We start from the raw sequence: 25,045 nt of genomic DNA, 5'->3' as shown, positions 1-25,045 counted from the left end.
GCCTGGACTGCTCTTTGTTAAATGTATGTGAGATTTCTGAAGGTGGTACACAGCGTCCACCCCGTCCCGCTCGCCGGGACGCAGTCGAGGCCAGCTCATGAAGCGGCAATGCTGGGGAGAGGGCTGGGGGGGGCAGAGGACGTGAGAGCCTAAAAGCCAGTTCTGAGTAACAGTTAAGGAAAATGACATGCACAAAATACTAAACTCTACTTGCAACCACCCTGGGAACACCCACAAGGTGAAGACTCCATCAGGAGCTTGGCTTTTGCTATCCATTTCATGGGTTCAGCCATCCAGCACTGAAGCACAGGGCAGCAGCACTCGTGCTGCTAAACCAGAGAAACCCCAAAAACTCAAACGATACAACTAAATCAGAGAAACTCCCCAAACCTCCAGAAGCCCCAAACCTGTCATTTCTCCTATTGCACAATACAATGCAGAAACTCTCACATTTAAAAAACAAAACAAAACAAACAACAAACAAAAGAAAAAAAAAAACCACCCAACAAAAAACCACCAACAAAACACGAAGACCAGTATATATAAGTGCTTTTTGTCCTATCCAGGCAGAAAGAACACTCAAGTCTTGCACATGTTGTAGAAGACAAATTACATCAAGAGACTGATTTATAGGTTTGAATGGAGAGGCAGATCTGGGAGCAGCGCTGCTGCTCTGAACGGCTGGACGAAGCAGAGGGACATAAAAATGCAGCAACGGGACGCTGTAAAAGCAACCAAGCGTGGGAGAGAAGAATCTCTGCTCATATTTGTCCTTGGGCATCCTTGGAAAAAAGGATGGTCCTTGGTAAGAGTGTGGAGAAATCAGTGGATGTCAGGAGTAATGGATGAAACCCAGGGAGGTTGCATAGGGGAGACAAAGAATGAAAATGAGGAAGGAGGAACCAGAAGAGGACACAGACCCTACAGCATCCACCACTGCCCAGAGGTGTCCCAGGGGAAACTGCTCAACAGGGCTCTGCATGACACCAGGGGACGTGTATGGGGCCATGCGGACCCTTGGGCTGAACCAGTACAGACATTCTTCGGTTAGCTAAAATTATCAGCTAAAAATGACTAAAGAGGAAAGAACCACCAAAGAACTGGTGAGAACCAAGTAATACAGCAAAAAAAGCTACAAACTTCAGTCATGAGCAATTTATACTCTAAGAGCCAGTAAATTTGTCAAATAAAGAAAAACTATACACCCAATAGTCCAAAATCATTGATTTACTAATTAACCACTCAAAATGTGCAATGCATTTCAATAAATTATTTTATTTATTGTAAACAGTCTGAATGAGAAAAGAATGAAGAACAGCATGCAGTGTGCTGACAGCAGTAACTCATGATTATACCTGAAAGCAGCAGGTTTGGCGGGCAGTACCGCTCCCCAGAGCCCAGCTCTATCTTTCCACTTTTCAACAAGGTATACTTGCAAAGAATATTTGATCTGATTTTTTTTTTTTTAAACAGGCAATCAGAACATCTTAGTTTAATATAGAATTACCAACTTTCTAAAACTAGTTTGATAACAAGGGTAGAGCAACGACCTGATGATTTCTTCCAGAGACCGCTGAGGTTTCCGACAGTCCCCTAGCAAGAACTGTACGAAGTTTTAACAAAGACGAGTGCAAGGTGCTGCGCCTGGGAAGGAACAACCAAAGAGCCCAGCGCAGGCTGGGATCTGTTGACTGAGGAGCTGAAAGGGAACTGGGGGTCCTGGTGGACGGTAACCCAAATACGAGCCAGCATGCTGCTGCAGCAATGAAGGCAAATCAGATCTTGGGCTGCATCTGCCGGGCCATTACGAGAAGAGATAAGAGACATAACCATCCCACTCAGAACTTGTCAGGCCACACCTGGAGTACTGTGCCCAGTTCTGGTCCCTACAATTCCAAAAGGAGGTGGACAGACTGAAGAGGGTCCAAAGGAGGGCCATGGAGATGAAGAAAGGGCTGGAGAACCTGCCCCGTGAGGAAAGACTGAAGCAGTTGGGTCTCTTCTCCCTGCAGAAGAGAAGGCTCAGAGGGACCTCATCACAGTACCCCAGTACTTAAAGGGCAGCTACAAAGAGGATAGCGGCTCTTTCTTCACAAGAAGCCACATGGAGAAGACAAGGGGCAACGGGTACAAGTTTCACCAGGAGAGGTTTCATCATCTTTTTTTTTTTTTTTTTTTTTTTTACTGTGAGACCAATCAATTACTGGAATAACCTCTCCAGGGATGCGGTAGAGTCCCCATCACTGGGAAGTTTTCAAGATGCGATTGGACAGGGTGCTAGATAATCTCATCTAGGCTCCCTTTCCAAAAAGGACCACGTTGGTGCCAACACTGACAACTGACACTGCTGCACAATTACCAAAATCTCACGGGTTATTTGGCTTTTTCTGCGTCTGATGAGTATCGGAAGCGCAATTAGCCAGCCAACGTCCAGCTCATTTCCTCTTGGATATCAGGAAGTAACATTCTTCAGTTTTATTATTTCACTACACTTTCATCACCAAAACCACCCCAAATTTACAATGGGGCAGTACTTCTCCATAGCCACAAAACACTTTGCAACGATTACGACTACGCTGAACTTCTACAAATAATTTTCAAGCTATCCAGTGCAGCAGACTGAACTGCATCTCACTTGATCTCATCTGAAAGTATCTACAGGCCCACGTAGAGTGCATCTGCAGTGACATTTACTTCCTACATAAACACCATTTGCTCTCAGCAGTGAAGTCACACAGAATACTTGGGAATTAAATTAAAAGCTGATTTTGGTATAACAGATTTTTAAGATTGCACATGCCCTGTAAAACAGAGCAAATTACGTGATCTTTGACGAGATGACCACCAATCAACTCTTTTGAGAAGCACACTAAAAATGATTGCTAGCCTGAGGACAACTTTCCTTTACGTGCTCGCCAGAAAGCTTTTGCTAAAAATGAAGGCTATAGAAAAGTCATTGCAGAGTTTATATAGAGAGAAAGGCAACCACAGACCTCATAAGTGAAGTTATGTCATAGGAGGGCTAAACTGAGACTTTCATCTTTCTATTTCCCATTCTTTCCAGGGAAAGGAATCAGAAGAACCTCTTTCAGCACAGAGACAGTGCTCTTCCTGCTGTATTTCCTTTGTCACTTCTGGATTTCCTGGTATCTTTCCCCTATGGAAAAGCCACATCTGTGCCTTTGTGCCACAAGTTTTGAAAATAAGTATCAGTGTTTCCTGGTACAGTTTGGATATCCGAAAAACACATGCTAAAAAGGCATAGACAACATGCCTTTGCAAAATACTCTTGACAGACAGACACAAGACCTATGAATTATCTTTTTCTACCTGTAAAAGAAGCTTCACCACCATGTTTCAACCTGCAGTAAATGGCACATTTATTAAACATATTCAGAAACATCCGCAATGAGGGCAGTGGCCAAAGGACTCATCAGCAGAAACCAAATTACTAAAGGAAGCACAGTCTGCATAATTCTCCCAGTGTACAGTGTCCATTACAAATTCAAGTTAATGGAAAGAAAATGGGCAATAAGGAAGCAAAAATTTTGCCTCATTTTTTATCTGATACTCCTTGATAGCAAAGTTTTTCATCAGTCTTCCTAGGTCTCCGTGTGGATGACCACAGATCCCTCTAGTCTGGACACAGTAGAAGCATCAGCCTCCAAGGGAACAGTCTGTCCTTTTATAGGCTGTGTAAGCAAATTTTCTGTCCTTGGTTTTACAGATTGTCAGTAACCTTATACCTTATTTGCTTTTCTGAAGCTCCCTGAAATGTTGCCAGCAAGAGTAATATTCAGAAACAACACAGGGTTTATTTTCATGAAACACCCGAGGACAAGCACGGCGCAGCCCCGCAGTTTTGCTGCACACGTATGTCTGCTCTGTCACCGTAAAAACCGCTATGCACTGCTACACCAGCCCAACCATCTCACCGTTACAACCAGCTCTCAATCTCCAAGCCTAGCAATCCCAATTTTAAGGTACAATATTTATTATTTTGTTTGTTGCTTGAGGTTCTCCATTAAGAGGTTTTCACTGTTTTAAGCTGGAACCCATTAACACACCCCTGAAGCATTAACTGTGATTACACTTGGTAACCTCTGAGCTTTAGGAAACACTCCTGCTCAGCCTCCATTGCACCGAAGTGGTTTAAGGGTAGCAATTTTCCTTTCTCAGATGATACAGAAAGTCTAGACTGTTACAAACAGCCAGTTAAGAAAAGCATGTTTGCCTTCAGTTTTAAAACTTAAATTTGCTAAACTAAAAAGACCACTGGATCAAACAGCTGAACAGGAGTGCTGTCCTCTGAACCCTCTGCCAGCTCCCACCTCTCCTTTTTGGCCGCTGCATCCTTCCATCCCCTTCATAGGCCATTTTCTTTTTGATGCTCTTGATTCAACACCTTTCATACAGTTACTATTAGAATGAACTAGTTCTGCCCAAATTTCTTCCTTTCAATTCCTATTTCCACTTCCAGTCTTTGGATCCCCCCATTTTTTGGCAGTCCTGCTGCGAGCTTTCCTCTTTGCAATCCCATGTACGCCTCCGATACCCTCATGATTTCCTATAATCCAAACCCCTACCACAGCAGAGGAAAGCTTTGTCTGAGGAGCTAGAGGGTGGGATGGGTTTCCTACACGGCTCATTCAAGAACACCTTAACTCCAGATGCTGGCAAGTGCTCGAACGCATTATACCGTCAGCGGTCCTGGCCTTTTGGAGTACATCCGAGGCAGCGCGCCCAACCTGCGCAGGACAGCACTGGCTCTGCTTCCAGGCACCTTTCCTTCCTCTGGCATCACAGTTGTCACCATCCATAGCTGATTATTTTAAATACTTCATGGTCAAAGGCTCTACTGTGTTAAAAAGGCTCTAGGTAGAAAAAATTCCCCAAACCTGGCATTTCCATGATCTGTATCAACTGTCAGGAAGCAGCTGACAAACTCTGCTCAGCTCAACAGCACTATTTTGGATTTCTGTTTTGCACCGGTACTTTGGTGGTTTCTCTGCCAGACGCCTTGCTAGCTTTACAGTCAGGGCTGTTTCACTTTGCCTCCAATTAGAGCAAACTCTGCATTCTAGCATCTTTATCTGCCAGTTGTTTTGATGGTTTCACTATGTGCCTGCAATTCCATCATCAGCTTGTTCATTTTCACAAGATAACTAATTTCTTTAATTAGTTCTATTTTTTCTTTCTACAACCTACTGAAACAAGAGCAGCAATGCTTACTCCCACTGACATGCAGTCAGTCTCTCACCAAGCACATCTTTCTGTATCCCACTTTTTGCTCTCAGCCATCCCATTCATTCCATCTAAGAAAAAACCAACAACCCCCCCCAGATGTTTTTTTTTCGCCATCAGTAAGTAAATTATTTTAATCATCTCATATATCCTGCTAGTAAAACAATGAGAAACCACCAAAAACAACTGGAGTTCTCTGAAGTTATTTTGCAGTATTTTCATTAGCCTTTTTCCCAACAATTTATATAAATTAACTCTGGTTTATGTTCACTTTTCACATACGAGCTACAATTCTGCTCCAGTTTAAAAATGTTTAAAATACACTTAGAGCTGTGTTAATGGGAGAGGAGAAAGTTGCTCCTCTGAGATACAGAAAGAGGCCACTTAGGTATCCACAGAGAGGGTAAGATGAGCCCAGCCAAATTACCTATGCTGACATCAGTCCTCAACTAACTTAATACAAACAAAAACATTTCCTCCTTAAAGACCACAGATGTTCCACCAGTGGCACAAAAGACAATTTCTTCAGATTTTTAAAGAGCAGCAATGATGTCTTTGTTTGTTTGTTTTTAAAGCCAACTGATAGCTCAAATATTTTCCCAACAGGTTCAGATAAAATCCTGTAACCTTCAATAACACGATGCAGAGAAACACAGTGCCTATCCAACTTCAGATTGCTTTCCTTTTTAAAACATACAAAAGATGTGCTTGCTGACAATATTTATTTCAAAACTTGTTTCAATTCATTAGCTACAGTATATACTTAATCCAGTTATTATTAGTACTACATACATGAATCTCAAAGAAATAAGGACCAAGTTGATACCATTCAAGACAGCCTTGCAGTGCCCTGAAAACTATCCTTGTGGCATTCCTAAAATAACCCCAGGCTTACAAAAAAAAAAACCAAAAAACCCAAAAAAAACAAAACCAAAACCCAAACCCCAAAAAGAACAACACAAAAACTACAACAAAAAAAACATCTAAAAGAATTAAAAATCCCTAGAGGCTGTTCTATGCCTCCGGCAGCCAAGAGCTTCTTGGTCTTCATGGCTCCTACGGTGCATAGGAAATAAAATCCTCTGAAGTATAATGTTTCCTTAGTTACAATAAGGTGACATGAGGACAGAATTTCAAACTAAATCCTGGTGTTGCCTTAAACCACACATGTAATGCAATTTTAATTTGGTTTTCATATGTCTAAATTATAGATTACTGGTATGCCTTAACTCATGATAATGCTAAGCATCTGACACGCAAATATCTCAGCTTTGGAGAATTGAGGACTTCAGCTGTGAAAATTCACCTGTGAAAAAGTGTACCAGTATTAATGAGAGCTCCATAATACTGGGAATACCCAACATGTAAACATAAGTTGCATTTTTTACAACCATCAATTAATACAGATCAACTCTTCTCTGGTCTATTCACAGCATAACATTTTTAAAACGTCAAGAATTGTGTTTTGTTATTATGAAAACGTAACAGGAATGTTCAAAAAGACTTACTTTCGGTACCAGAGTTCAGATTTTACTGTTTGTTCTTGCCACTGAAGACTAACACATTACAGGACTAGAAAGAGCCTTGTCTAAATAATTACAGTAGAAAACAAACTGTGACAGCAGCTAGTGATGCTATGAAGTCTGTAAGGAGCTGAAGTTTCACAAGTCATTAAAACTCCGGCAGCCACGCAGGCGACAGCAGCCCGACGTTTGGGGAGCTCTCATCCTGAGACAATACTGCAGGGCACATGAAATTCCAAATCTACATTGAGTCTCATCTCAGCTGAATAATTTATAAACTCTTATATACACCGATTGGTAAAATACAGCGGTGATGATGGTCCTTCTTCACACATCCTCAGGCTGCTACAATCTCACTTCACTGTAATGACATGCAGGTGACAATCAGCTCCGGGGACTCACCTAGCAGGGCTACGAGGATGCACAGAGCACAACGCGAGCATGCCGATGCTGCAAGCAACACTCGACAGCATATTACCTTTCAGCTAAGAGCTGCGTAATGAGGCCCTCAGATCCTGTATATGCAAAAAAAACAAAGGAGCACCAATCTTTCAACTACATTTTCCTTCTGTATTCATAAAGAAATGCATTCATGGAAGTGAGAGGAGCAAAACAGGGTGGTCCTGAACTAGGCTGTAGCTGTAAGCAGAATTGTAACAAAGCAGGTTTAAAACAAACAAGGTCTAGGAGGAAATACATGAACAGATAGGTGTTTATTTGCATATTAAGAGCCAATTTCCGATAAAAACAATACTTCAGGAAAAGGCTTTTTCTGTTGAAAAAGTAGTACGATGCTTACTTGCATTTAACTTGAACATGTTATATACTAGAGTATAAGAAAATCCAAGCGTTCTGGAGTAAATGGCCACACAGCTCATATTAAACCATTTTTACCTTAATAGACTATCAAGCAAAGAGTGCATTTAAAACGTTTTACAGAAAGTACCCTGCAAGTTGTTACAGAAAACAGAGTTAGACTTTTAACTAAGTGTAAGGAAAATTGTCATTCTTCAGTCCAAGCACTCACTCTCCGAGTGCTCAGGGATGAGAGTACTCAGTAACCAAGAGGCTGTGCTCCTACAAATGAATTAAGACGGAGAAACAAGGCAATCCTTCTGTGCAGGGGATGGAGGGGGAAAAGATCAGAAAATATGGAATAGGAGAGACCATAAATACTCTGAGGAGCTGGCTGAAACTCCAGAAACTCAAAGGAGGGCTACACCATGCAAACCAAAGTTTGTAGGAGGGAAGAGAACCATCAGGAACCAGAAGAGAGGAGCTCGCAGGGCAGTCACCCGCTGCCCGTGCCTGCACACAAAAACTGGCACGCTCGGGTGACGAGCACCCGCAGGTCCCGCTCGGAGGGACAACGGGGTGCTCCGCACCACAGAACGCTGGGCTGGAAGCTACAGGCATGGACAGAGAAAGATTGGAGGGAGAGGCAAGGCCAAGAGGAAGAGAAAGATGTTGTCAAAATTGACTGAAAAAAAGAAAGCTAAGGATCAGTTGCTCTATTTGCACTGAAAACATTTTGAACTCATACTACCAGGGCTACTTTCCATGTAAGTGCATTAGCAAAGACAAGGATGACATCAAATCAAATCAAGGACACACTACCCAAGCTCTGCTTTTCTTCTGAGGAGCTGAAAATAATCTTTAATTGCATGAAGGTTTCAACTCAAGATCTTGGGAGATCAAATTGATGCCCTTTGGAGTCAGAAGATGATGTTACACTGATTTTAGTTACACGTAACTAAAACTTGCATCACGTCCCTGTGAGACAACAGCAGAAATAGGAATAATGGGACTGAAAAATTACTCCAGGTCTTCCGCTCTAACCCAAAGACAAACTTTGACAGAGCAAATGTATCTTGTTATTATGCTTCGCATTATTAGATTTTATCTAAACAGCAGAAAGAGAAGAACACAGAAGCCTAGAGAAAATAAATTACTGTCTACTGTCGTAAGACAAGTTTAACATGCACCTGGGATCTTGAATGAAACTGTTTTCCTTAAGAAAAAAACATTTTAGAAGCTTAGATGTTAATTCAAAAACCCTTATTTTCTATAAAAAGCACATTATCTCAAAAAGCATCCCTTTTTAAATATCCTCTACAGATACATTATCCAAATCACTCTGTATTTTCCCCATCAGACCCTCGTGCTACACAAATAGGGTAACTGTGTATGCATTCTAGGCTTGGAAAATTGTTAGGATGTGCATAAAATTTCTATTACAGGAGAACCATATACATCTAAATTGTTAAGTTTAGAGCTCTCTTTCATAGTGACTTCATAACGCATCTATGTTTAAGAGTCTAATACCACAAAGCGCATTCCAGACAATTTAACAGACACTGAGAAAGCTATGAACAGAATTACAAAGACAATCAGAATCTTGCTGACATACATTTGAGTTATTTAATTCTTTTGCTTTAAAATACTGCATTGCTATCAGAGGAATTTAGTTTGATACAAGTTGAACGCCTCTTGTCCTCGCAAATACAACCAGTCTGTGGAAGCAGATCTCCACAAGACCGATGCAAAGTCCTCTACCTTCCTTCATCTTCCCCCAGAGTCACAGTGGCTTGACAGCCGGGACTGCTTTGATCACTGTTCGCCACACTCGTTGCTGCTTATCATATTCACCATGTTTGCTTAAGGATGCCTGCCTCTATTTATCTCATCTTCTACAGTCTATCATTCCAGAACGTGTACAGTCCCCAGGGCAGAGACCATTTCTTAGGATGTGCTTCTGACATGGCGTTCTGCCCCTGTACTGGTACCTCCACACACAAGTGACAGAGCAACAACCATTATCTTCCTGCAAAGGAGATGGTGACCTCTCTTGGACACATTTCCAAGTATCAGCAGAGTCTTGAGAAATACTGTTGACCTCTACAAGAGCCTGCATGGAAGGGTTGAAAAGCTCGTACAGCGCATCTTCAGGTGCACTGCAGAAATTCACAATGCTTGGAGTTCTCTCTCTCAGTTTATCCTCCTTTCAGCAGCTCTTTATACAGGAAAACAGATTGCACTGATTACTGTACAGAAGTCTACTCCCTCCCTTTTACTTTCAGAAGCCAAAAGCAACAGAGTCTCTGGGAGATGAGGGGTGCGTGTAATGCAAACCGGTGCAGACACCCCTTATACTCAGAGTGTGTCTTCCAGGAGGTGATGGAGCTCCTAAAGCTGGCTTCTCCTGTGGATTGCTCCAGAGCCACACAAATTAACTTCCTTAGGTTAAGGTTAACCTTCAGAGTATTCTCCTTTACATACCTTCACGAAAGCTTACCCTTCTGATTAGTCATACAAAATATGACTTCATTTTTCTCTGATTAAATAGATGTATCATTACACTGTCATATTCATAACAGCTATAATTACAACTGAGTCAACAGCCCATTTTCAGACCATTGTCCTGTATCAGTTTAAAAGCAACTAATTAAAAAAAATTCTGGGACAGATAGCTACATAAATCTAAGACATTTTGAATTTAATCACTGAGAAAGCAAATGAAAAAACAGATGTTCACTGCTCTATGGCAAGAAGTGGTTCTAGTTTCAAAATAGTATCATAAAATACTTGACATTTTCAAGTTAAAAGTTATAAACTTGCATACTTGAAATTCTGACATCAGTTATTTTGCTATAATATTATTATAAAACACCTGTCAAACAGATTTGTGATACAAGGCTCAGATAAAAACAAAATGGAACAAACTCAGATATAATTCAGTTCATCAGTGTGTTTAGTCTATGCACATTTCTCTTCAGAGTTGCAGAACATCACAAACAGATCAGTTTAAAAGTTTGTGGGGGTTTGCAGGAGTTTTGGGGGGCTTTGCAGAAGGGGACTACAGGTGCTTTTTCTTTTGTAGTTTTAAAGATAAAGAACTTTTAGCTATGGATTGGAATGCAAAACCAGTTAATCAGTTTTCATCAGCCATTAAAAAAAAAAAAAAAGAAAGAAAAAACAAACCTCGCCCTCCCCAACATTTTATACCCCTTCATTTATGAATAGTAAATGAGTGAATAAATGGCTTGACTGGTATGGCAGCAATCCACTGGGTATCCTCCACAGAGCTGACACAGGGGGCCAAAAACCTTTACCATTTTTTTATAATATTATTTTACCCCTGCCAAACCCTTATTTGAGCACAGGGTGTCTTTTTTGTGGTTTCTCACTTCGGCCCAAACTCTACGGAAAGAGCAATCTCAGCTGAAGTACCAACGTGACTAAGCATTCCCATTTTTTAAGCAACATTACACGTTCAGACCTCCTTAATAACAGCGGTGCAGGTAAGCCGAGCTTAAGTAAATTCATCCTTTCATATTTAATGTCCACAGAGTAGGAAGGGAAGAAAGCGAAAGAGTCGACACGTATACTCGAGACACAGGTGATGATACAAACAGGCCAACATCTGCAAGCCTGAACTCTAAGGCGAGGAGCCGCAATTACCTGGTTGAGCACATGGAGCCCATCTGCCCTTCAAGGCAATGAGTACCTGCAGCTCCGCTTCACCTGATGACAGGGTGGACTCAGCACACGTGAAACAGCCAAAATTCAGCCACACATGTCCATGTATTTACATGTTGATTTTGGCAACTGCATACAGAAACCCTGAAGCCCAGCACTTTTGCCCCCATACACTGTGAGCTTCCATTTACATTTTATCAGACTTAAAAACCAAACAGGGAAAACCACCCTGCACAGGGACTCTGCACACCCAGCTGTGTTTCTCCCTTGTGCCACTCCACACCGTCGTGTCACTTAGACTCTATAAACTTTTGGGGACTGAAGTCAAGAGCCCATTTCTGGCTCCAAAGTCAGTGCCGTATCTCATGATGTCAAGAGCACAAGGGGTTTGCCCACTGCCTTCAAACACTGCTGGCTTTCACATGCAAGAAAGTTGCACAATCTTTATTCTAGCCTGTACAAGCTGCAACATAAACATAAAATTGTAATAAATAATAATGAATATATGCCTGGCCTCAGGTTTATAAGGCAATTCCCGTGTCTTCGGGACTACTTCTTGGCAGTCGCATTAATAAAATACCAGCAACTCAGCTAATTTTCTGACCGAGCATACCAAATAGTAAGAGTCTGACAAACAGTGTATTTTTTAATTTCTTTAGAGGCTTTTATCTCAGTAGGTAGGTTTGCTCGAATGTTCTACATTTCATTACCTCCTTTAAAAGAAACACCCTTCCCTCCCCAGTTTCACAAAAATACTGCATCTTCAAACACACAAAATAATCTGTGTCCTTTAAAGCTAATTGTAATTACATAGTTCAGCTAAATAATTAACCAATTCCACAATGCTGCACAAAAGAAACAAGCAGTACAGCTTCATACAGCTTGAAAATTAGAACATCAGTGGGTTTGTATACCAGTATTTTCAAGTTAGCAATCTATGCAAGCAGTCATAAAAATGTTACACTTCAGTAATACTTGCTTCATATATTATTAGGCTAAAAAGCAAGCTTTACATGTTTCGTAAGCAAATGGCATTTTTTATACTTCCTGTTAATTCATAAGCTATTTGTATATAAAACAAATTCCAAGATTTCAAGGTCCCCCCTTCCCATTTAGCAATGATTCCGCAAGAACAGTCCATGCACAGCCAGGAGTCCAGCATCTCATCCGAGCAGCACTCAGGCTTTGAGAAGTGAACATTCAAATAGCACCACGGTTGTCAATACATGTCAGAGAAATGCAGCACAGACAAAATCTTACTTACTTTGGAGGCCCACGGTTGCAAGCAGTTGGCATAACATCGAACAAGAAAAGCCATTTCTTAGGCTGGGGAAAAAAGTTTCCTTTCTCAAATAAAAGCCACAGAAGAAAAATATGGAGTAAAATCCCTTCTGGATTCTCTTTAAAAATCATAAACCAAAGCAGCACATGTACATGTATGCAACTTCTCAGGCTTGAATTTCACACTGAATTCAATTACAGCTTCCACTATATCTGAGTAGTTTTCAGTATTGCAGTGAGTTAGCAGCAGCAATTCCTATAAAAATGTTCCAGTTTTAACAAGCACATAAATTCAAATCAAAATGTTTCTTAGCTTTTCAAATACAAATATCCATACGTTCCCCCAGGCAAGAAGCATGTACCCAAAAAGTGCTGCTAAAATTGAATTAATTCTGAAATGGATTAGAACTGCAGGTTAAAGCAACAATACATTAAAAGGCAAGATATGAATTCTTCAAATTCCTTTTTTTCCTCTTCACTAAAATGCATTTACGAGTGGCTTATCTTCGGGTCCACTTTTCGGAAACTTCACGTTCATATTGTAGATGAAATTTTGCAAAGGTTCTTCAGCATCTTAGGCGATTCAGGAATCCCACACCCTGGATATTAAAGTTTCTTCTTTATACTCTTGTCCATCATAACTGCAAACACTGAATTAGTGTCCAGATCGTAGCTCCAGGATATATGCTCTAACAGGTTTGCACTGTGGAATGTATTAAAAGCCTCTGCAATACAAACCCTTCTCTCTTTTGCCCCCCCCTCCTTCTTTTTTTAATGCAGTTTACAACTCTGCAGTGTTGCTTAGTATTCTAATGCATCAGTCAGATACCACGGTTAATCCACGCCTAGCTTTTCCAATTAAAACATTTCTGTAATGCACAACAAAACAGTACATCCATGGCTACAGCAAGACTGACTGCTGGAGTCCTAATTCCTACTATCTTTGCTTGCTTCTCAGCAGCTCCCTCAGGAGAAGCTCCCATCGATTGGATGCTCCGCAGCAAGATGAAATATCTAATAAGGAGGAAAGAGAGTGGGAGGGGAACCGAGCTAAAAGGATGACATCACCTGTATAGAAAGCCTTTAGAAACTGCATTAGATCAATTGGCTACTGTATCTGCAGATGCAGCCAACAGAGCATCTTTATTGACCTAATATAAACACACGTATCGGTACAACAACTGCTCAGCAAAACACCCCTGCTCCACATTATATTTTACATCATTTTATGATCTATTAATGCACGTACTGTAACTCTGAATATTTTACTTTTCTAAATCATTTTTTAATGAATCTCATGTATCTGTTAACACTTTCAACAGCATTTAAGTGAATTATTTCTCATCTTTGCATCTAAATTTAGAAATAAGTAAAATAAATATCTGCAGACATTCACATGCATGCACACAGAGATACACCCATAATCAGTTCACAATAAAATAATATCTGCTTTTATGTATGTATGTCACACAAGAGCCTCAACATTTTTATCTCATCCTATCCTAATTAGGAGATTTGTGTCTAGAATGAGAAGTAAATTTCTTATTGAAAGGTGATGTTTACAATTCTCATAATGTTAATGGTTTTGAAACCATGTTAAAAGTTTTGGTGGGTAGTTGGTTTTTTTCCCCCCTCGATCAAGACCAATTTTGTTTATAACCAAAATTACCTTAATTCTGCAGTAGTCAATTTAGTTTTATCATTTCTTTTTGCAACTAAAAACCGAAATATTTGCAAGCAGCTTAGTACCTTGGATGGCAGCCCAGCCTGCTGGAGAGCTGCTCTGAGGAAGCACCTACGAGATCCCACACCTTTGAGCTGGGACTGCCGCGATGCTTTCAATTCCTAGAAGGCAAATGACTTCTGCTACTGTGCGAGAAGGGAGGAAAGCACGGGAGAGAAAGAGAGAGGGACAGAGGGTGCTGGCTCTGTTAAAGCCATTATTTAGTACTCTGGATTATTTACTTCATCTGTAAGAAGGGGCACTCACTGTTTCCATTTTCTGCTCTTTGGAAAGAATTTTCATCGCCATGTACCTCATTATTCCCAGTTTGCATCAGACTCAAGGGTAACTCTCCAAAACAAAACTAGCCCTTGATAGCCATACTTCCCATACAGAAGAGGAGCTTCCAAGAGTGGCCTGGTGGCAGCAAGGGCCAAAAATCCCTTCTGTTTGTTTGTTTCCTTACTCTTGACTACTGAATCGGGCAGTTTGAGGCAATCCACAGAAAGCTCTTTTTCACCTACTGTGCTAAGGGGCACGTGGAAGAAAATTCTCACATTTTGGAAGCCAAGTCATACCAACAGGACACCCCACCCCATCTCAAACCAACAGCTCCTTTCAGCAGTCATCCAGATGTTGAGTTCTTCCTGGCATATAAGCCAAGTTATGATGGGAGTTGCACCTTAGCTAAGAAAAAAACCTTCCTCTAGCACCTTCCAAAACTGTCTTAAAAGAAAAAAAAATTGGTATTCATGTCTGAATTTACTTAACCTCTCTCAGACAACAAAAATAACAACAGATGCAGCCAGGCTTCATAAATATTACTGGGTTTAATTTGTATTTAAACATAAAGGAAAATCTGAACTTCATTCCTGCACTCGCAAAATTTGCAAACACATGTCTATTTGATTTTTAAAAGCTGAAAGAATTTTAGATTATTACTTTACATTTCTAAAATGCACTACACCAGCTATACAAATAGCTGTTTCTTTTACTGTTCCTTCAATACTGAACAATAGGCTAGATATGTCAGCTTCACCTTACATACCACTGTATTGCATCTTTTCTAACAATTCACAAAATTGTATTCAGAAGCATCTTAAACATCAAATATAATGCCACACTGATAAATCTTCAGCAGCAATGAACATACAAATACTTTTATGCAGTGTTACCTGTATTATAGTTATCACCATCACAATATATCAAGGAGAAAAGAAAACCCACCCAGCTAAAGGAAACCTCTCCCTGCCTGCACGCACACCGATAGCGCACAAACTCCATCCCTCGGCTAACCGGGCAGATATTCATCTCCCAACCGCATTTTAAACCCGCTGCATTGTGCATGAAATCCAATCCACTAAAGATTTTGGCGCGGATGCCATATTTTACAACTACTGTAAACACGAGCTCAATAATGGGAACAAAATTCTATTTCCTTCTAGTTTTGCCTTTAAGTGAAGATGACATCATCCCTCTGCCCGTCCTGCCAATGAGCGCAGCGGCGGTGGTCCCGGGGGGCTGCAGCCAGTTCTGCGCAGCCCTGCCTGCCCGCGCAGCCCCGAGCTGGGGGAAAACCTGACCTAGTTCCACACCCCAGCTTTTGGGGCATCCCCCCACTCATTTCTGTTTGGTTTGGGTTTGGTTTGGGGGTTTTTTTGTTGTTTTTTTTAACGCGTGCATTTCTGCAGCCCCAGCTTCCTGCAGCGCAAGGCTGTAAGTTTTTATAAATCGTCTGTTTAATGACAAATCTCAAAACTAGAGCAACTCAGAGACGAAAAAAAAAAATCCTGTACAAAGGCTGCTCCACAGTGATCGCAATCAGAATACTTGTGAAGAACTGCAGCATCGGGCAGAATCACAAACAGTGAACCGCCAGTCTCATTTTAAGCCAGATTCCAAGTTTTCAGAGAATCTTAAGGAAAAAAACCCCTTTGGTCTACAATCTCTGAATTAAAGGTGGTCTTTGTTTCTTAACACTGAATTCTTTCCATGCTTGAAATATCACGCCATACATTTCTATGCACCATTCTCTTTATCCTCCCATAACGCTATCTGAATCCTCCCTACTGTTAAATAAATCTGCATGTTCTAATTGTCTGACCAGAGTAAGTCACTGAAAAACGGGATGTTTTTAAAAGGATAGTAAGGCCTTTCACCATTTAAACGCACGTTCAGTTAAGCAGGATTAGAGTCTTCTCTTATTTAAGGACACCACAAATCGAAGTTCGGCAAAAGCAGAGAGCCCTCGCAGCTGACAGCAGAAGGTACCCGTTAAGCAGCACTACTTTTTCTTGATCAGTCAGGGAAAGAAAAGCCCATTGTGCAGCGCCGGCGGGGAGGACGAGCTCTGGTCTCAAAGCCATCATGGCACTGGCTGAAAAGGCAGAAGCTGCTGGCGTGCCGGCGAGCCGAGGGGCCTGGGTCTGAGGGCTGGGCTGTGGACTTCTGTCCTTTTGTCCTCGGAGCCAGGCTGGCACGCCGTCCCCCGCCACGTCCCCCTGCAGCAGCGCTCAGCGATGAGCGGGTACCTTCGTTTGCTCCCCCCGTTTTGAGTACGGCAGCTAAGGTAGCATCCTGACTCCAAGCCCACAGTGGGGGCTGGGGAAGGAGACCAGCTGCTTGGAAAGCAATCTGTCATTGCACACGCTCGGGCAAAGATGTTTCAGGCTAAAATAATTCATTTTAATACAGTTTTGCGAGCGGGAATTGCCAAACACAGCAGCATAATGCAGAAATATTTTAGTATTAAGGGCACCTGCATCAAGAGGTTATTTCAATATATTTGAGTACTTTAAATCTTTCTGGAAAGGCAGGCGATGGGAAGCGTGGGGTACAGTACGCAGAGCCAGCTGCAGCGCGAGCTGGATGCAGCCTCTGCTATGCTGGCACCGCTTGCTTGATTCAGTGTCACTGGCATGCTTCTCCGATTTCTCCCCGCCATTTAACTTAAGCATCATAAATAAATCATTGTACTTTTGTGGCAAGGTTAGCCCCTCATTAGGGCTTCTCAGGAACTCCTGTTTAAAGGAAAAAAAAAAAAAAAAAAAAATACAACTCTCCACTGTGTTCCTAACCCTTTTAGAAAGCGGAGGCAGGGAAAGCAGCACCGCGAGCTCCTGTTCCCTTCAGGGTGACATTACGGGGTGCGATTGCATCCTTACATGCATCGCTTTCTACAGTAGCACCTACTAACAGGCTGTAGAAAAATCCTACTGAAAGATCTGTAGGACTCATAAGTAGTATGAAAACACGATCCATCCTAAGGGAAGGAGTGAGGGAGAGCGGGAGGGAGCGGGAGAGGGAGGGCAGAGACTGTCATCATCCCTGAAGTGATGTAAGCTTCTAAATATAGCACCAGCAATACAGAAGGAACAATAAAAAGGCACCATGGATTCAATTTCTCCATCGCTTTCGCACTACCCCAACCATCTTTTTTCAGCTGTTGTGTTAAGCACAGAAAGGTCACCTCCTATTTGCAGCAATTCAGATTTATATGGTTTATAATACTTTCTTAAATATGTTTATAAATTACAGCTCTCTCCTGCAGATCTCTGTCTGTCGGTGCACATACTCTGCAGCGTCGGGCAGCAGCATGATCAGCATCGCAAACAGGGACAACGCCAGCATGGGGGGAAGGGGGAAGCCCCCTCTGCTATGGGCTCAAACAAAAAGTTCATTTCTACAGTTTGAACCAAGATGATTCATATCACGCTCCTCCCTTCCTTCCTGACATTTCATTTCGGCAAAGGGTGGGGAAGTTTGGGAAGGTATGCAACCCAAAAATCCCTGGTGATGAGAAGGAGTGGATACCAACCCCAGAAGAGTCAGTTTGTGGGACTGAATCCACCCAGAGATACTGAAAGGACAAAATTTCCAATATCCCACAGCAAAATTTCCCAAACACATTTAGAAATTTGCTCACTAAAACGTTACCTTGATCTAGTCTCAAAACTGAAATCACAGCCCAAACCTAACACGGACCTGGCCATAATTTCCTCAGCTGCCACCTACCCAGGAAGACAGCTGGAGTTTCACATTTGGAAATTGTAAAGTCCACCAACGTATATATTCATTTTCACCCTCAAAAAGTTCATATGAAAGCCAATATGAAATACCACTTTTTCTTCCCCATTTACAAAAACTGTATCTCAAGTCAAAACAAGCAGGTTAAGACTATTAGAACATAAGATACCAGCACACCTCTCACAAGAAAAAGGCCTCTGATTAAATCACCTTGAGAATAATACATTAACTCCACAGATGAGGTTAAAAATCATTAAAATGCCACTTCCAATATTTCTTCTGTCATTTTTCTTGAGGATTAACACTAAACTGGAAGCCTGAAAGCAGGAAACGGGGAGGGATCTGACTCCTTCTACCAAATTTCAAAATTTCTCTCTAAGCAAGGGTGATTTTGCACAGTCAACTCTCATTTATTAGTCGTCAGGGCATCCAGCTTGAAGAGTATATAAGACATAAGTATCATCTCAGGCATGACATCTCATGAACACTTTTTTCCCAGGAACAGACCCATTTCTGGAGGTACCACGATGCTGGTTTTCTACGTGTGGAGTCTACACCGACAGACTTGTCTGGGCTCAGGTGGAACTCCATGCACAGGCATCTCAGCTGTGCCTGGACCCAGGCTGGGACCAGGCAGGCGTAGCACAGCCTGAGCTCGGCAGCAGCATCAACAGGGGAGAAAGGGGTGAGTAAGGCACTGGCAAAAGTGCTCCCAAGGAGTTTACTAGCAGGCTGACTACAGCACAACACACGGATCCCCAAATCTGCCGTGTTGGGGAAGCGCAGAGCAGACCCTAGAGCAGCTCTGCAGGGCTTCCTTCATTAGATGAAGCATTACAGCGTAGTGATTTCCATACTTTCTCGTTTTCTGGTATGATCCAGCCCTTACTGCCTTTAAAAACAGAAAGCCAAATATGCTCTTGGAAATTTTTCCCCACCGTCATTTGGGGTCCCTCCCTCCACTGAGAGCAAAACAGCAGCAAAAGCTCAGTTTTTCTCACCCAACCTGAGAAACTGATCTTAACAGATAAAGCAATGGACAGCCAGATGCCATAACTGCACTCCAAGTTTACAAACCACAACGGTTAACCAAACTTTAAAAGGAAACAAAATCAAAATCATAAAGACAACACAAGCATGTAGTTTATTGTGGCTATACTACCTCAAACTAAAACTTAGTCATATCACAACAAAAAATTTTAATACTCATCAATAGAAAGCAACTCTGACTTGCAAGAACAAAGTATCAAGAAGGAATTAAGCTACAATGACAGCCCCATTTAGCCAGAGACTTCATTTAATCAACTATTTCAAGTATTTCATCTGTCAAATACATCCCCATTAAGAAATTTTCCACATATCAAATGTAAAATTACAAATGCTGTTAAATGTCATTAGATAGCAATCAGTTCTATGCCAAAACCAAAGATATTCTTCTAGCTATTCTCTTGTAGAGATAGTGGTTTTCATGCCAAGTTTTTCAAGGAAAACAGGGCATCCAAATGCTTGCATTATGCACTGACATTTTCTGATGGTGATTTTAACTGAAAATTGCTCAGGATATTCTCAGTCCCTAACCTGGTCCAGAAGGCTTCCGAAGAACATGACTGAGTTGAGTCGAATTTCCATATTCTAAATTAGAAACCATTTTAACTTGAATACAAAGTTGAAGACAACACCATCACAATCCTTTAAAGAAGTCATTCAGTGTTACGTGACATTCAACCCAACGACTCAAGCTTACAACTCTTCAGGCTGAAATACAAAATGACCCTTCAAACAACTCCTTCTCTCTAAGGCATGGTAAACCCAAACCTAAGTGAAAGGTTGAGCTGGCTACAAATGAGAATACAACCAGGCTGCCACACTTCAGTACAGCATATTGAACAGAAACAGCCCAGATGGAAGACAGGAAACAAAAAACAGATCCACGCACGCTACCATCTCCCTGCATGCAGGCGACCAGCTTGCTGGCTACTACCCTGTTGTTTTTCTACAAGAAGCCACTGAATATGTCATTTCAAAAGACTGAAACAATAATGTTGAAAAGAAGGATCTGACATAGAACTGCAACTCATACACAAAAGGCTTTTAAGTCCCCCAAAACACTGAAATGCCTTTCTCAGGTGCAGGGCACTGCTTTTTGCCCTTAACCATCTGAGTGACATGATACAATTATGAGCAGTGGGCACAACCCTTACACAACATTCTCAATATAGTTTGCATAAGAGGCTGCTTATAACGAATTAATGACTTTGGAACTGCCACCCAACCCCTTAGGGTCCATCAAAACAGAGATTAACTCTCTGAACATGCTACATAAAATATTTTCTCAGGCATTTTCCAAGGAACTGAGTTAATTTCTACCATGGTGTAAATTCGTGGTGAAAGGAGAAGGAAGAAACAGATAACTGATTATTGCATGGCGAGCACATTAATCATGACTCAATTTTTTTACTTCTTGTGCATGTTAATTTGCAAAATATCTAGAATTTTTGAAAGGTTCTTCTCCCACAAGCTGCCATGGAGCAGCAACAGACATAACAGTACATCCCTCCCACAGCACTGCCAGCACCAGCTTAGGTCAAGGTCTGAGCAACTCCCGGTTCAATCCCAGTTAACGGAGTGAGGAGGTTTCCCTGCAAAGGACAGACTGCGCTCAGGATCCATTTCCAAACGGTTCCAGGCTTCCCGGTGAAAGTGCTCAGTTGTAAAAACACTGATGTGTTTGGATTGCAAGTAGGAACTAAGTGCAAAAATATCCACAAGTTTTTCTTGAATTATCACACAGACAAGTGCAGTTCTGCTGTCTGCTGAGCAAGGGGAGGGTTACACACAAACCTGCTACAGGGATGATACTGGGGTCATGGGCCGATCATCACCTCAGCTTTCACCAACACCTGGGGGGGAGCAGCTGTACAACTGAGTGCTCATCTTATTTGAGACAGAGAAAGGTTTAAAAAAAAAAAAAGCCTTTGAGGCAAGAGAAGAATAGAAGAGCAGAAAATTATGGTGTAAGCACTGGTAGAGAAAAAAAAAAAAAAAAAGGAGAAATTTCTTTAAAGCCATTGGCAAAATACATATGTGTCCATGTGGCAAAAATTAGCTGCTTCTTCAGCCATGTAAAAGGTGAAAGATGAGTAAGTCAGACCTATTAGCAACCTCACAGTGTAGCTCTCCCTAACAGCAACTCAGCATCTTGTTCCAGGACTGAAGCCGGCAGCCTGGCAGAGCAAGACGACGTCCATTGGTCCTGTAGGAAAACGATGCCCCAACATGGTGCCATCATCCACTGCCACAGGCTCTTCCATGGGCAACGAGAAGGGCTGTATGCTTCTGCCAGCGGCCAGATTTGAGTAAATACAGGTGCTCGCTTAAAATAAATCCTCCCTAGTTTCGGTTTGATGTAGTTTCATTTGCACATCATTCTTAAATGCTGTTAAACAGCTGCACATGTCACCTCTGAATTGAGATGTTTTCTGTAATTCACAGTTGACCTAAAATCTGCTTGTCAAGTCTGTAAAATCTTCAGGGAAACTCCTGAATATACGTTTTGAGTAACTACAACCACTTTCATTATGGATAAATCGGGGTTTACATGTTGCACGTTATGACTTTAAAAATAAAATTTTAATCCGAAAAACACAGATTTTAACCAAAGGGCAGTATTTTCAGTAAGTGTTTTCTTACTTTGTGCGCAGCCTGTCCAAGTCACTGCTCTTACGAAACTGCAGACGCTTATTAATTGGTTTGGGAAGCACCAGTGGTCCATGGAAATTCCTAGGAAGATTTTTAATGCACAGCACACTTGGAGGATTGGTGTTTTGTTCATGACCATCATAACCAGCGACAGACTTTCAAGGAGTCCTTGACATAACACTGCTGACAAAACGAGCAGACAAAATCAATACCTAAAATAAAGTACGAGCGAACGTGCATTTGGCAATTTTCCCCTCGCTTACAGAAGCGAAGGGAAGCGCCCGAGGGCAGCCGTCTCGGCAGACCAGGGCGAGCTCGAGATGCCGAGCGCGGGTTCCCATGCTGGACGCCAGCAAGACCCCGCGGAAGGTCGTCCCCAGCTCTACCGGCGAAGCGGCATTTCGCCAGGGAAGCAGAAACCTCTGACATCATTCGTTAACAGAGCTGCTTAACTGCTACATTATTCACAGCCTCTTCCCCTACCCCCAAAGACCAGTCTGGCAGCTCGACAGTAATTTTCATTTCCAGAAAGCCGGGGGGTCCATTCCCCTCTCCGCTCCGCCTGCCAGTGCCGGCACGCCGCAGCCAGCTCCCTCGAGGTGCAGGCCACAACAAACCTGAAGACGTCTGCTCAGGAAGTGAACGCGCTGCAGACGCAGCTTCTTTTTGATCACAGAAGCAAGAAAAACACTTAAAACGGCAGGGGTTCAACAGAGCTGCAAACAAGCGACTGCGCGCACGGGCTTTTCGAGAGGTCCTGTCCTGCCCAGGTAGCCTGGCTAACGGAGGTATGCGCACACCCTGCTGCTCTCGAGCATACGCGACCTGCGAGGTGGGATCCGACCCACGCCATGCAAAATTTAAGACGGAGATCAGAACAGAGAAAATCCTCATGTTGTAAAAACAGTGTCGGGAAGAAGGAACTTGCGTTATCACTTTGCATCGCACGACACTTCCAGAAAGCTATCAACGACGTTAATTTCTGTACCTGCCGAGTACCCAGCAAGACTTATGGATTTCAGCAAGACCCAAATTTTCTTCTGATTCATTAGTTAATAAAGCTAAAATACTGTCAAGCATTTTTTAAAAGTGTCAAAAAGAGGAAGCGTGGACATAAAAACACATTAAAAAGCAATGAGCTGTGAAGAGCACCATCCTCCAGTGATTTTAGCCACTCACAGATCAGCCACAGCCTCATTAAAATTAACCAATATTCCAAACAAACCGATGCCAGCCGATGCTGTGTCCAAGTTTAACAAAAGGCAGCTGGAGGCATGCTGTAAGTAGGTCTTAGTTGTTTTAGATCAATAAAAGGTACCATTTCAGCAAATTTACCTGGTAGTTAAAAATAGATTATAAAAGACCCACAGTGTTTTATAGCATTTAAAAGGGAAAGGATTAGTGATGGTAAAGAACCTGATGGGTTTGATCCAGTGTATTGAAATGTGACTTAACTTCCTAAATTGTGAGATACCCTACGCTAACTCCAGCCTCTGACAGGATTACATTAAGTAATGATCAAAGAACAAGAAACTTGCCACTCAAGCAGTCTTCAGTGACAGACTTCTCTGAAGATAAGTGCTTCTACAAGGCTCCAGGAAAATTTTTACATGATGCAAGTATTAAGATACTGTCCGTAAAACTTAATATTATAATAAATCTTTTAAACCTCATCATCCTCTTACAAGAGGTTTTTTTTAAAAAAAAAAAAAAAGTAAATCTGCATCTCTGAGAAAGGGGATTACTACTAAAAATTTGGTACCAATCTCTTTATTCTGTTCTACAATGAACTAACAACTGAAAAAATTCAAAATGTTGTCACAACTCCATGGAAACATGCATCACATCATGCATACACTACTTTTAGAAATACAAATATTCTTCATTTCAAAAAAAAAAGTCACAGAGAGAAGAGAACTGACAAAAATACATGTAGGTAATAAATTAGTCAAAAATCTTATTCAAATGAAAAAAGATTTGAGCTTACAGGTTTGAGGGTCATGTAAAAATTTGAATCAAATTGCTAAATCCCGTTTGGTTTTGATTACTGCAAGAAATCTAAGTGCAACACTTACTATCTCAGGTTTTATTTTTTAATTGTGAAGATAAATACTTGAACCATTTACTTTCCAATTACTTGATCCAAGATCAAAACAGCAATTTAACTTTTATAAAGCACCAGAACTACGATTAAACATTTTTTCCTAAAAGTGTTAACATAGAGAAGTCATCTGTTGTTAGTCTGGCTGTAGTTTTGTGAGCACCTGCTGTATGGTCACAAAAGTTTGGGACATAGTTGAACAAAGACAATCACAATTACTTTTTTCTGTTGCAGTTAAGAAATACAGTTGCATTACTTACTGGGTTGAGAACTAGACTAAGAACTAGAAATTACTACGTATTTATCTCAATTATGATAATGCTCTACCGCACGACCCTGGTTCCTGTCTGGATTCTTATCTACATTACAGACAGTAGTAATATGCACAGAGTGCAAACCTCCAAAAAGATATGCAGTCATGCTAACAAATAAGATCTGAAGCAAGAGCAGGCATAATTAATACTAATGGCACATTTCCTTCTAATCCATGAAGTTTGAGCAAGAGCTTTCTCCAAACAACTCCAGCCTCACTTCCCCCCCCCCGGTCAAGACATCACCGTGGGGGTGACATGCAAGACGCAGAGAGTTATTAAGTGACAAAAATGAAAAAGGCAAGAGAGGCCAGAAATGCCCAGGGATAAAGAGATCCCACGTAATTATGGGGATGCTCAGACCTGCCCCAGGTGGACAGCCAGCCGTACGCACTCGGGCTGCCACCGTGGCCTTCGCCTTGCACGTGACCCACCACAACGGAGCCACCTCCTCCGTCACTTCATGCGCAGCAATGCTATTTTGCATCCTGGGAAAAAAAAAAAACATTTGAGAAGTGTTTCGCCAAATACACATTTATCCCCAAGATCGTGCCGGCTAGAAGGGAAAAACCCAGTGTCAACAGGACCTTGACACAGCTACTGCACACTCCTGCAAGTGGGAGCCAGACCTCAGTCTGTTCACCCACCTAACAAGAGC

At 41.8% G+C, this 25,045-nt stretch overlaps 1 protein-coding gene across 8 annotated transcripts in view; it reads right to left on the bottom strand.

The window, feature by feature from the left end:
• RAPGEF6 (Rap guanine nucleotide exchange factor 6) overlaps positions 1-25,045 on the bottom strand; it is a 133,773-nt gene that overhangs the window by 55,568 nt on the left and 53,160 nt on the right. Inside the window, exon 1 of one of the 8 annotated variants that reach the window (XM_052816463.1) lies at positions 12,511-13,460. The exons of the other annotated variants lie outside the window; for them this stretch is intronic. Within the exon in view, the coding sequence (XP_052672423.1) occupies positions 12,511-12,564 (54 nt within the window). The 5' untranslated portion in view covers positions 12,565-13,460. Of the gene's footprint in view, positions 1-12,510; positions 13,461-25,045 lie in introns of those variants that run through there. 8 annotated transcript variants of the gene reach the window in all.

Source organism: Harpia harpyja, chromosome 20 (assembly GCF_026419915.1).
Source record: "Harpia harpyja isolate bHarHar1 chromosome 20, bHarHar1 primary haplotype, whole genome shotgun sequence".
Classification (NCBI taxonomy): Eukaryota; Metazoa; Chordata; class Aves; order Accipitriformes; family Accipitridae; genus Harpia; species Harpia harpyja.
The sequence above is the reverse complement of the archived record's forward strand: the minus strand, read 5'-3'. Positions and strand labels throughout refer to the sequence as shown.